Source organism: Melospiza georgiana, chromosome 14 (genome assembly GCF_028018845.1).
Source record: "Melospiza georgiana isolate bMelGeo1 chromosome 14, bMelGeo1.pri, whole genome shotgun sequence".
Lineage (NCBI taxonomy): Eukaryota > Metazoa > Chordata > Aves > Passeriformes > Passerellidae > Melospiza > Melospiza georgiana.
Genome location: NC_080443.1, coordinates 9066754 through 9078934, shown reverse-complemented (window position 1 = coordinate 9078934; position 12181 = coordinate 9066754). Strand labels below are relative to the sequence as shown.

The following is a 12181-nucleotide window of genomic DNA, read 5'->3' as shown; positions in this document are numbered from 1 at the left end:
ATCTTAGATTATAAAACCCACATCAAATACAGGAAATGGTGGTCCGGTATGAAAGTTAGGGAGTGCAGCTATAAATTTTCTGAAGTTCTTCTGTGTTCAGTGGAGATCTGTATTTGTACAGTACAAAAAAAGATAACACCTGTTTATACAAAGATTTTATTTTATACACATTTACCTACAAAATATACAGCAGTTAAAAATAATGGATGGGCAGAAGACTTACTGGAAAAAAAATCCAGAAGACGATTCTTAAAGTTTCAACTGACAAAGTTACATCAATAGGCTGCCTTTAAAAGCCAGTCTACCCTGTAGTAGGGGTTACTGAAGTTGCAAGAGCTTTGCAGTTAGAGTCAATTTAAAGAGTTCAAAACATTTAAAAAGGCACCTTGAACAACTTAAACTCTTAAAACTTGACAGTTTTAGCTATTCAAAAGTTACACTTTATGCATATATCATCCACACCTGCTTGTTAACACTCTAAATAACAAATTTTGTTATTTTATTGTGGCACTCCTTAGATTTTCTTCACCAAATCTGATGTTACACATTTGCAATACCAGTTTCATATTCTGACTATCAGAGCATAAAAATCCACTCAGAATGGTCTGGTGGATTTAGATACAGTACTACCTTACAATTGGGAAGATACAAGCATATATTTAAGACAATTTTTAAAAAAATTAAAATCTTAAAATAAGTGTTTTGAACCAGATCAAAGAAGGAACTACGTATGACCACAAGGAAAGTGGCTGGTGCACTATATACACAACTTGACAAATGTAATCCTTGATATATTTGCGAAGTTCTTTAACAGTAAGACCAGTTTTCTCCGGCACAAACAGTCAGTCTTCCTGTGAGCCTTTAAACCAGTTCCAAAAGTGTGACCAGGAGACAAGGACGGCTGTAATGAGGAAGTGTGCTAATAAAACATCAGGAGAATGGCAAACGTTCCTTTCAATACTCCTCATGAGAACAAGAAAATCCATACACCAGATATTTCTTTTTTTCCTCAACATTGGCATCGATCTGCTATTTACAATAGCTTAGAAAGACACGTAACACAAATGAGGTTTCGTTTTCAAGTTCAACTTCATTGCCGATTAACATACTTCACCTGTATGTTCTGTTCTAGCTGAAGTAAAAAAGTGACACTAATACTGAAAAAGAGGTAATCAGAAGTAGCAAAAGCACTGATAATGTGATAACAAAGAATTTGGATAAATATTCAAGAAAGTAATATTGCACACTTTCACTGTCAACTGTGTTAAGACTTTTACTCCCAGGCAGTGACAACCAGTCCCATTTGATTTTTTTTGCTGTCATACTACCTTAAAAAAGGTCATTTTTGGTTTCCATGGCAGTGGAAAAAAAAATGAAGGAAGACAGCCCTTATTGAACATGAGGCCTAGGTTTCAAAATTAATTTTCCAGTCTGCAAGACAGAAAACAAAATAAATAAAGTTTAAACCCTGAAAGTTGAACCCAACAATTAAGCTTCAATGTTACAGGGAGAGTTTAAAACAACACACAAAATGATACTAAGTATTCCACATTCCAGTTTTACAGACACACAGAATTTGCAGAGGTTTATACAAATGCTGTTCAGAAAAACAGACTATGTGTCTCTTTGGATTATTTCCTTTTTTTCTTTTAACAAAGAAGGTTTAAGCAATGAAGCAGCAACACTTACATCATCACAGGACATATTATATTCTGCCAAAACAGTTCGGCATCGGGCTGCTATACTGCATGGATTGTGTCAAGGAAAGCAACCCACACTTGTACACACAGTCAGCAAAAACTAAAAAAGCAGAATTAGCACGGGCTCCAACAACTGCAGGAACTACACTTTTAATGTGACAAACATTATCAAAGGATACATTGATGGTGCCACCACTCTTTTATGTATTCCAGCAAAGAACAAGCCTATTAGGGTAATACAGCTAATTGTGAAAAATGGGTGATTCCAAAGTGACGTGAAAAATGATACCTAGGAAAGAAATCAGGTTAGTTCAAATGCATACTTTCTAAAACACACAAAGTCACTGCCTAGATCCCTTAACTAAAAATAAAATACTGCTCCCAGCCATTTCCAAGTACTTGTGAACAATTCTTTAGATAAGCATACAGTGTTTTGGCAGGCATTGTCCCAGGACACATTCCACAACAACTCCAGACAGCTTGATAGCTTTACTAAAGATCACCTCCCAGTTTCATGTGAGAATGTGTTCAGCCTTTCAGTTTTCAATACACCACCTGACTGCAGCACCAAGCTATGGAACACAGCACATTTGGCATTAGCCTGACCTTACCTTTTGTGTCTCTGGGTCTATTAACCAGTTCCAAGCCCCCGTTGCTGTGCAGACTGACACCACTATCAAAATCACTGATGAGGAAAAGAATGAGAGTCAAACAGTACACCTCACTCAAATTTAAATGCATTTATTTGTCAGCAGCAACTCTTAAACACTTATTTCTTTTCTCATTTCTGAGAGAGGAAAAGCTCTTAACTGGAAAGCAGAAATGAAAAGATGCAAAGAAACTTCTAATTTGTGAAACCCTAAGGAATCTGTACAAAGTCCCCGGACAGAACAAGTACATCTGAAAATCCTGGTCCTTTGAAAGAACCAAAGTTATCTTTTCAAAAGGAAGTTGAAATAATTCAATCAAAAGCATAGAGCTTCTACATCACATAAATACTTTCTTTTCAGGATAACAGGAAGAAAAGTTAACATTGGTCACACACCCCATTATAATTAAAATAGAAAGTCCTTCTTTTATGTGAATTATGAAACAAGCAATTTGGGAAAAAACACAAGCCACTGAATACAATACTAGTTATGCAAACCTCATTTAAATATGCTTAAAAGTTTCCAGTATTTTTTTAAATTATAACTGACAGAAAACAGCAATTTTGGAAGCCAAATGCATTCCTAAAGTAGGTGTGCACAAACTCAGCAGAATTACATGTAAATATCTGACTGCTCTGAAACAAGAGGGTTTGAGGTGGTGCTAGTGATGTTTGGTTTTGCTCTCTAAGCAGTCATTCTTTCAGTTCCTTCATTCAAAATTGACCTCTCAGGAGAAGAGATGCTATTTTATGTGTTCTAAAAAAAGTCTGTATTCTTTGAGTAGAAAAACTTCAGCAGACTCTCAAAAACAAAACAAAACAAAAAAACCCCACCAAAAACCCTAAAGTTGTGTGTTTCTACCACAGACCAGATCCCAAAGCTGGCAGCATATCTGTGGAATTTTTTGCCTTCCCCCCCTCCTTCAAACCTTCCTGTCATAACAAAGCTGCCATTACTTTTTCACCTTCAATTTTATAGGGACTATCTCACCTAAACATATTTAGTTTAAGTAAGTATGGCAACAGTCTGGGAAGTCTGAGTCTTGAAGAATAAAACTTCAGTAACATAATAAAAACTGAATAAAACAAACACAACTTATTGTTTCAGATATTTCCAGAATAATTCAGCTTTGAGCTAATTCAATCTTAACCTCAATTTCCTAACTCTGGCTAAAATATTAGTTTATTATCCTGTATGAACTTGCTGAGTGTTTGAATGTATGCCACAAATTTTAAACCAAGTATAAATAAAAATTTTTCTTTGGGCAAACTTAAATAAAGGATAAACACTGGTAAATCTAACAAGCTTGAAAGACAGACTCCTATTTATTCCTTGAAACACCAAACTTACTTCTCCAACGTCCTGTAGCTGGTTGCAAACATGCAATGTATTCAGTAAGTCTTCTTTCAAAAGCTTTGAGATCTGGGAAAGATGTATATCAAGCATAATTAGATCTTCATCTATTTAGTCATTTTTTAAAGTAGAAGATAAAAAGAACCCCCCCATGCACGCCCAGCTCTTAAACAGGCAGAGAAAACCAATGCAATGATTCTTTATATGCAGTAGAAGTCCAGTATAGCAGCCTTTACTCAGCTTCAGGTAAGAAGTGCAGTGGTGGAATTAATCTAAAAGCAAAAAACATTCCCACTTAGAAAAATCAATACAGTTGAGAAATCACACTATTTCAGACATCTTTAGAATAGTGACTTAGACTTAGAGTAACTTAAACTGCCTCTTAAAACAAATCAAAGTAACACATTTTGAAGTACTAAGTATATCAGGAAACCTTTACGTTCTACTATCAATATAATGGCAATTTAAAAAGTTGGCCATTTGCCACTGTTCAAGGGGTAATTGTAGCAGTGTGGCTTTGATGACTTTGTTTTGTAGAAACTTTGAATGTCATTTCATATATATATATATACACATATATATATATATACACGCATATGCAAAAAATCCCCCAGCAAACACTGCTCCAATGATCTTATTCCAATCAATATTCCTTAAAAATAGATCTTCCTTCTTACTGCCATCGTTCTCCCATGGTCTTTCCACTGAAATTGCTGTTAAATCCATTTCAAGTTGATATTCCTAATTGTCTCCAAGGAGCTGTTTCACCTTAATTCCAGGTTAGATTTACACTTCCTTTCAACAAGGTCAATATTTGGTAATATTCCAGTTAAAGCTAGAATTCTACCTGAAGTAAAGTTTTAATTAGGATCAACATAACTTTCAGCTAAAGTCTCTGTCAGGATCAATGTGGAACTTCAACTTCCAACTACTGCTATATTAGTTATCTCAATAAAGCAATTAAAGAATAAGCTTGGAAGAAATAAATCTATTATTATCACAATGAAAGCATTTTCTACACTGTGAATTTATTCCTAAATGGCTTGCAGGTGAATTTATGGGGGAAGATTACAGTACCTTGACTTCAGCCACAGAACAGCTAACTAGTCTTAATTACTGCCAAGAAGACGGAAGTTAATGGCCTGTCCTCCACATCCCTTCTGGGGAAGTTAAACCACCGCCGGCAATTACAGCTAATTAACTGTTCCCTGACTAGCACAAACCCCCCAACTAGTCACTGAAGCGAGAGGGGGAACACAAGGCACCACACGAAAACCTGCTATTTGAGAAACAGCACCCTGAAGGCATAAAAACAGGCTACTGACAACAAAGCTCTCAAGAAAACACTCACATAATGCAGCCATCACTGAAACAAAATATGGAAAAAACTTTTTCAGAAAAAAGAAAACGGAAGTTTAAACTTATTTCCAACTATCCACATTCTAAGAACCTTCTCTGAGTTGATCCCTTTAGCAGCTGTGGCTAGCAGGGCACACTTTGGGAACCCTCAGATTGCACAAGCATAGCAACAAAGCCCTGACAACGCCGGACTACCGGTTTCTGTGGACATTGCCTACTTCTGGTGCCAGCTACAAAACACCTGCTAATTCCGAAACACTGGGCCATTTTAAAAATCTCTACCAGTCTTTGGACACTGAAAAGTCCTTTCAGGGTTTTGACATTTTCTGTAAGCTGTAACTTCAAAGAACTTGTAACCCAAACTATCAAGTGTCCCCGGACAAGAAGGGGCTACTTGAGGTCGCGTTCGTCAAAGGAGAAAGGAGCCCCGGCTCAGTGTAATGCCTAGTGGGGCTCAAGAGCCGTAAGAAACGCGTCTCCTGCAAAAAGCCGGGAGCGGGCAAGGAGCTTCCACAGCACAAGGGGATTTTCCTCAGCTGCAGCCGAGCAGCGGCACCGAAAGGGAACCGCGGGCACTCCCTCCTCCCGGGGCAGGCAGCAGCCCTCAGCACAGGCCCTCCCGCGGGCGCTGCTCTCCGGGGAGCAGCACAGCCCGCCCCGAGCGCGGGACGCCGAGCAGGCCCCGGAACCCCGCCCTAGCTCGCCTGTCTGGGCCGAGGAGGAGCGCCGGGAGCGCAGTGCAGAGGGAGCCGAGGCCTCCCGCGGCCGCTTCGTCCCGCTCCGCAGGGACGGGGCAGCGCGCTCGGGCAGCCCAGGCGCAGAGCCGGCAGCTCCCGGCGCGCCGAAGAAGCAGCTCCGGGCTCGCTCCGAGCGGCCGCACTCACCCTCAGCCTGGTCCAGGGAGTTCATGGCGGGCGGGCGGGCGGAGCGGCGCGCACCGGGCGGAGCACCGAGCACGGGCCGTTCCCCGCGGCCCCGCGCACCGCCCCGCCGGCCCGGCCCCGCAACAACGCCCCGCGCTACTCGCCCGCCGCGCCGCCCGCAGCAAGCGCGCCTCGCATTGGCTACCGGCAGCGAAGGGGCGCGGCTCGGCCGGCTGTGGGGATGTTGTCGAGCAGCTGTGTTGAACTTTATTTATTAAACAGCAGCGTCGCGGTTTTTTCCTTTTCTGCGCCTACTGACATCCTCACAACACTTGAGACGGCTTTTCAATATACGTGTCTCGGCAGAAAATAAAAGCTAGAAAAGAAGATACAGTATTCTTCCTTCAAGACAGCACAGGTCAACCTCTACACTTGTTCATTTTCTACATCTGCCCACTCGCAGTCACCGGCCAGCGCTCCGGCACGGCCAGGCTGCTCGCCCAGGCGCTTGTGAGAGCCCTGCAGTGCACAGGTTTAAAGGCTGCTTTTGGAAACAGGCCCAGCAAGACTGGCCTGGGATTTCCTCAGTAGGGCCAGGCAAAGCTGTTGCAAGCTGCAGGCCCGAGCAGTAGGCTGAAAATCCTACACAGGCAATTCAATGGATCAGGGTTTCTGTGCAGGAGGACGGCACTGGGGCACGAAGACCGTGTGTCTGTGGGTATAGGCCTGTATCTCTGTCAGAAGGGCTGTGAGGTGCTCCCACACATCCCCCCTCACCCCCATCCCCTGGGTTTATTGCTGCAGGGGCGCTGTGGCCCCACAGGGACAGCAGCAGTGGTGGCGGCCCTGCTGAGCCGCCAGCCCAGGCCCGGCTGTGCTCCTGCGGCAGCAATCGCGGACTGGATGGCAACAGCCGAATAATGGTCAGCCAAAAGCAGCGCTGAAGGGTTGGTTTTCTTTGCCTGTTGTTGGTGTCCCATGGGACATCAGGGATCAGCCATCATGATCCCACAGCCCTGCCTGCTGCTAGCCCAGCTGGGCCACGGAGGTAACTGAACTGGTCTGTTTGCTAAATGAAAGCTTTCTGAGTTAGTGAGTGACTCGATTAGTGAGCTCTCCCGGGAGCCGGGCTCTCTGCACTGCCATCTGTTTTCAGCTAACTGGTACTGGAACCTGGATTGTATTTGTAGTCCAGTAAGAATTTTGTGTTGCTTAAAGCAGAGGCACGGCAGTGCTCTCGAGGTAGGGATGTGGTCTAATTTCTCTCCTTCTGTTTCTTAAAAGGAACCTAGAAAATCATGAAAATATGATTTATAGTAGTTTTGCTCTCACTGGTTTAAGCATAATTACAAAAAAATGTGTATTCTAGAAATTCATACATTACTTTTGCTTTGGTGATGTCTCACTGAATGTAAATGATGGCCTGTTATTTTCTTAAGAGTGTTTGAGTCCAGCCTGTTATAGGTTCGCCTACTTAGTTTATACCAATTTTGCCAGTGTAAAAACCAGAAGAACATGGTACTGGTGGTAGTTGAAATTATGTCTTCCATATGGAAGGGCAGAGCACCTCAGTGGTGTTTTTTCCTGGCTGTTGACAAGGACTATAGCAGATACTAGCATGGGAGTTTCACTGAATCAAAGACTGGAGTATGGGAAGGAGATGTTTTCTTCCTTTCTACAACTGTACTCTTGCAGTTTGTAGAACCTTAAATCAATCAGACCCCAGGAAACTGGATGCTGCTCTGAAAAAGTGAGTTCTCTGCATAGCCCTTGGAGATTTCCAGCATCCTGAAAGGATCAGAAGGTTGTCATTTGCATTAAGCTATTTATATTTGTGTCAGCTTGCTGATGTGCAGATCTCCTCTGGTCTTTTACATTGCTCCAGCTATTAGGTTTATATCTGAACAGATACAGATATTAAAGCTGTTTTTTATTCGAACCTCAATGATTTGTGACACTCAGAGGCTGAATATACATCAGGGAAAAATTCCAAGATCTATAACCCTTGATATACCAAGTAAATTATAATTCCTTGATTGTTTCTAATGTGAAACTTCTTGGATTGTTAAGAATGTTTTGGGTTTGTTTTTTCCCCCAAATAGCTTTTACTGTCTACTATACAACTGTTGACTAGCCAGGATAAATGAGGCAAGGCAATGTAACTGTCATCTCACTACAGCTATGACTTAAATAAACTGTTTCTTAGGGTTAGTGCATCTGCTAGTAACCCTTGATATCTTTCTCTGCCAACACGTGTGAAGCCTGGCAATGAGCAGCCTAAGCAAAAGGGCTGGGTGTACACTGGATTGCTTCACAAGGCAGAGGTGGTTGCAGAACCATGCTTTGTCACTTTCGAGTGCCGTCTCAAGTATCTCTTCTCGAGGTGCAAGGAATGCATCTTTCTGAGTTTAGCGTCTTTGGTGCCTGTTTCTGATTCTCACAGCTGTACTTGGAGCATAATGTGAGAGCATCTGTTGGCAGCATCTGCTATCAGAGATAATTAGGATGGGTCACTTGTTTCTTAGTTTGCTTTTCCAGCCGTCTGCATTTTTTAGTCTACATATCCTTTCTCATAATCATTTTCCTCTGAACAATCCCTCCCTCTTGAGGCCACATGTTACTTCAGAGATTCTGTGGTAATGTTTAAGACTGTTACATATTCAGTCTTTTTGCATTTACTAAACCTGTATTTTTAGAAATCTGTTTACTGTAATAAGTTTGAAGAGTATAATCCTAATTTGTATTTAGTGATACAGTGATAGTGTTTACATGCTTCATATGCCTTTCTTGAGTAGATTTTGGAAGCTTAAAGCTTAAATCTTTTCAAGAGACTGTCCTTTTTTTTCTTCATTCTATCTCATTTTCCCTATGGAGACTTTTACTTATCTATAGTGCTGCTGGGGTTTTTCTGTAAGAGGATCCATACTCAGGACTTCTTGGTTTAGACAACAAAAATAAAATCTGATCAGAAAATTCCATAACTTTTTTTTTTTTTTTTTTTTTTTTTTTTTTTGTAGCTGGCCTATAGAAAACATTTTAAAGTTTATCCTGGAAGATGAGCTTCATCAAATAGATGCATATTCTGTAGAAGAGAGAATGCCTTTTGTTAGACATCTGAACGAAGTCCAGAGGATCATCTCTCCACAATGTAAGTATAGGGTAGAAATATGGATTTTGTGTGTGTGGCTTGATGTAATAGAAGATTCATTTTCACTTCTTGGAAGTGTAGTATGCAACTTGTTCTGCCACATTGAACATGATAAGTTATGTCTTGAGATGCTATAAATGGTTTGAATTTTGGTAGACTGTAAAGCTAATTTGTGTTCCTCTGCTCTTTTTCTGCAACTGGAATGACATTTATTATTTGAGGTACTTACAGCAGATGTGGTAAAACTTCACTGTCATATTCCATCTAACACTTCATAAGAGGCTTCTTTTATTCAGGATAACTTAATCTCTTATTTAGTTTATTGTTCTTCTGTACACAGCTGTAACACTAGAGGCACATCAGTTTCTGAGCAAGAAATCAAATCCAGCAATCCAATAAGAATCTGCATTTCTGCTGCTTCAATAATTTGCTATTTGTGAATGAGGCTGTGATAGTTCTTATGGAATGTGGCTGAGCCTGTAGTGCTGAACTGGCTCTGCACTTACTGTGCTGAATTGGCTTTTACTCAGAAATTAGGCCCAGCCACCCCCAGCCCTCTGATAACTGAGGATCTGCTGGAATGCAAGGGAATTTATTTTCTGCCAAATTTGCTTACTCTTAGCACAAGAAACTCCCTCATCAACTTCTTGTTCACTTTTTTTGACACTTTTTAAAAATAGGATATGGATTCTTGCTCAGTCTTGAACCATATGTATTCAGCTTCCCCATTTTCTAGTCCTTCCCATTTAATTCCCCAGTAGAGTCTTCTCAGCCTCTAAATCCCCATGTTCTCCTACACATTGTATTTGGTTTTCTAAAAGCTGTCAGGGAACAAATTTATTCACCTGATTTTGCCTTGTTTTCAAGGCTGCTTTAGTACTTCAAATGTCACTCCTGGTATGATAATAGAGTGACAACATTGTCTTCTTTTACTGACTCTCAGGTTGAAAGTTAAGTGTTTAGAACAAGGACATTTTTTTTGAAATCTTAGATTTATGCCAAAAACATCAGTCCACAACAAGGCTTATAGGAAAACCAAACTGTTTGCTGCTAACAATGCAGAGAAGCCAAGACTGGAAGCTGGCTTTGTTTCATTTCTTTTGGAGGTAGTGGTGTGGGATCTGTGCTGTGGGCAGGCAAACCTTGAGAGGCGATGGGGCTGCTGTTCCTGTGTGCCTGGTCATTCCTGTGGGTATGTCCCCATCTCCCTCCCTGGCTGGCAGCTGCCACCTCTCAGTGGGGCAGCCCTGAGGTGTTCTCAGCAGCTGTGATGGGTGCAGGGCACAGTGGGACAGGTTGTGCTGCTGAAACAGCTGCATTCCTGTGGCAGCTTCTGAGAGCTGGCATCCAGTCCCTTGTTTGAGCTGCTCTGTCACAGCCTGCTTTGTGCCAGACACAGGAGTAGGAGGTTTGTTGGCTTTTGAAATGATGAGCCATGTACACTGCTGGCTTGCTAGGAGATGCTGTATTTCTTGCTGTATTTCTTGTTGTTTCCAGCCATCACTTTGGGCATTTGTTTGTTCAGCTTGAGATCCTATTCACAGCAGCTGCTGTGAGGGTTGTTTGCATTCAGTTGTCTGCTTGTCCTGCAGGGTTAAAGTTGGTACTACTTTTGCATAACAAGGATTCCTTCCAGCCTAATAAGTACTTCTTATGAAAAACAAACAAAATAACCACAAGAACACAAATCTGATTATAGCTTTTTGCTCACATAGCTCCACCCTACACCTGTTTCCAGAAGGGCATATCCTGAAATAACATGGCAATCTCTCTGTTAAGTAAACTTCTCTTGCTTTTCTCTCTGTAGTATTGCAGCTACACCAGAGAAGTGGGAGATAATTTCTCTTGAGGTTTTTGGTTAATCATCTTCTGAGGAAAAACACTGTTTTTATATAAACACAGAATTTAAATGGATTCTTTATATTTAATTATTTGTACTCAGGTTATCAGTACCTTTATAAAACAAAATTCATTGTTAATGCCCTTATATCTGGCAATTCTGAACCCACTTTCCTGTTGCTTCAATGAACTGTGCTATTTATGAACCTGTAATCATGGAAGTTCTTATTGAATTCAACCAGACCTGTACTGCTGAATTGATTCTAATCAGAAATCAAGCCTGGTCACACCCAGCCCCTCTGAGGACCAGCTGGAATGCAAAGAGGGTGTTTATTCTGCTGAATTTCTATTCCCTTAATGCAGAACTCACTTGTAGCTGCTGATGCTTAATGAAGGCACTTGCTGCTGTACTACTTTTTCAGTAGCTCTTTACTTAAGGGGAAAGTGGATGTAGCAAAAGCTTTACAAGCATCTTGTGTAAGCAGAAAGTTTGGATTAAAATGTCCCACTGTGGCTGCAAATTTTTGCCATGACTGTTGTGATGTCCATGTACTTTAGGTTTTATTTAAGCACTGTCAGGAGGAGCTGACTGAGCTGCTCTGTGTTATCAGGCATTCAGTAATTTAGGCAAGCCCAAAGAAGGAAATCTGACCTTTTCACATCTCTCTAGAGTTTGTTAATGAAGAGTGGTGAAGGAAAAATAGTATATCACTTCTACTGGATATGGCACTCTTTACAAAACAAATGTATGAAAATCTATTAAATATGCTTATTTTATCTGTTTAACACCTTGGATTAGTCTAGCTTTTAAAAGTCTTTTCTGGTAACCTATACCTAAACTTATATTCTTATCTTTTCTAGTAGAAATCTTTACAAAATGGATTGTACCTTTAAATCGAGGTGAGAGAAATTTAAACAAATAATCATATTTAATAGTATCTAATAATAATAGTAGCTTAGCCAGGTAGTGATGTAGATTCATTATGCAAATATTGCCTGAATAGAACTGTATAAATATGCTTGTGCTTTTGGCCTTTGGTATGCTGTGTGTAGATTTTGCAGATCTTCAAAATATTGGAAGGTGGCTTCTGTTGGAGATAGGCAAGCAAGCTCATTTCTCATGACTCCTACACTGGTGAACATCTGTTGTGGGTATTTTTGCAACGTTGCTTTAAAAGTATTTAGGAAAGATGTTTTGTATCACAGGTAAAAAATGTTCCTGGTTAGTTTCTAGTGTCTGGCTGTAGTCTGGTGGCTTTTCCTAGTCCC

At 40.8% G+C, this 12181-nt stretch overlaps 2 protein-coding genes across 6 annotated transcripts in view; one reads left to right on the top strand and one right to left on the bottom strand.

Moving 5' to 3' along the window:
• Positions 1–32: 32 nt before the first annotated feature.
• Positions 33–6036, bottom strand: CNEP1R1 (CTD nuclear envelope phosphatase 1 regulatory subunit 1). 3 transcript variants are annotated; one of them, XR_009115232.1, is made up of 7 exons: positions 5947–6036; positions 3701–3772; positions 2312–2385; positions 1880–1989; positions 1690–1744; positions 1329–1431; positions 33–107 (listed from the first exon to the last, which is right to left on the bottom strand). XR_009115232.1 is itself a non-coding variant. In XM_058033958.1 (6 exons), the coding sequence occupies exons 1-6, from the start codon at positions 5969–5971 to the stop codon at positions 1390–1392; spliced, it is 378 nt and encodes a 125-aa protein (XP_057889941.1). In that variant the 5' UTR covers positions 5972–6036; the 3' UTR covers positions 143–1389. The 3 variants fall into 3 exon arrangements, 1 of the variants encoding a protein (XP_057889941.1); XR_009115231.1 differs by lacking the exon at positions 33–107 and adding an exon at positions 143–901; XM_058033958.1 differs by lacking the exon at positions 33–107 and having other exon boundaries at positions 143–1431.
• Positions 6037–6155: 119 nt separating this feature from the next.
• The window catches only part of ZNF423 (zinc finger protein 423), a 282454-nt gene continuing 276428 nt past the window's right edge, over positions 6156–12181 (top strand). For all 3 annotated transcript variants that reach the window (XM_058034263.1, XM_058034265.1, XM_058034261.1), the window contains exons 1-2: positions 6156–6343; positions 8943–9073. In XM_058034263.1, coding sequence (XP_057890246.1) covers positions 9022–9073 — 52 coding nt within the window. In that variant the 5' untranslated portion in view covers positions 6156–6343; positions 8943–9021. The remainder of the gene's footprint in view (positions 6344–8942; positions 9074–12181) is intronic.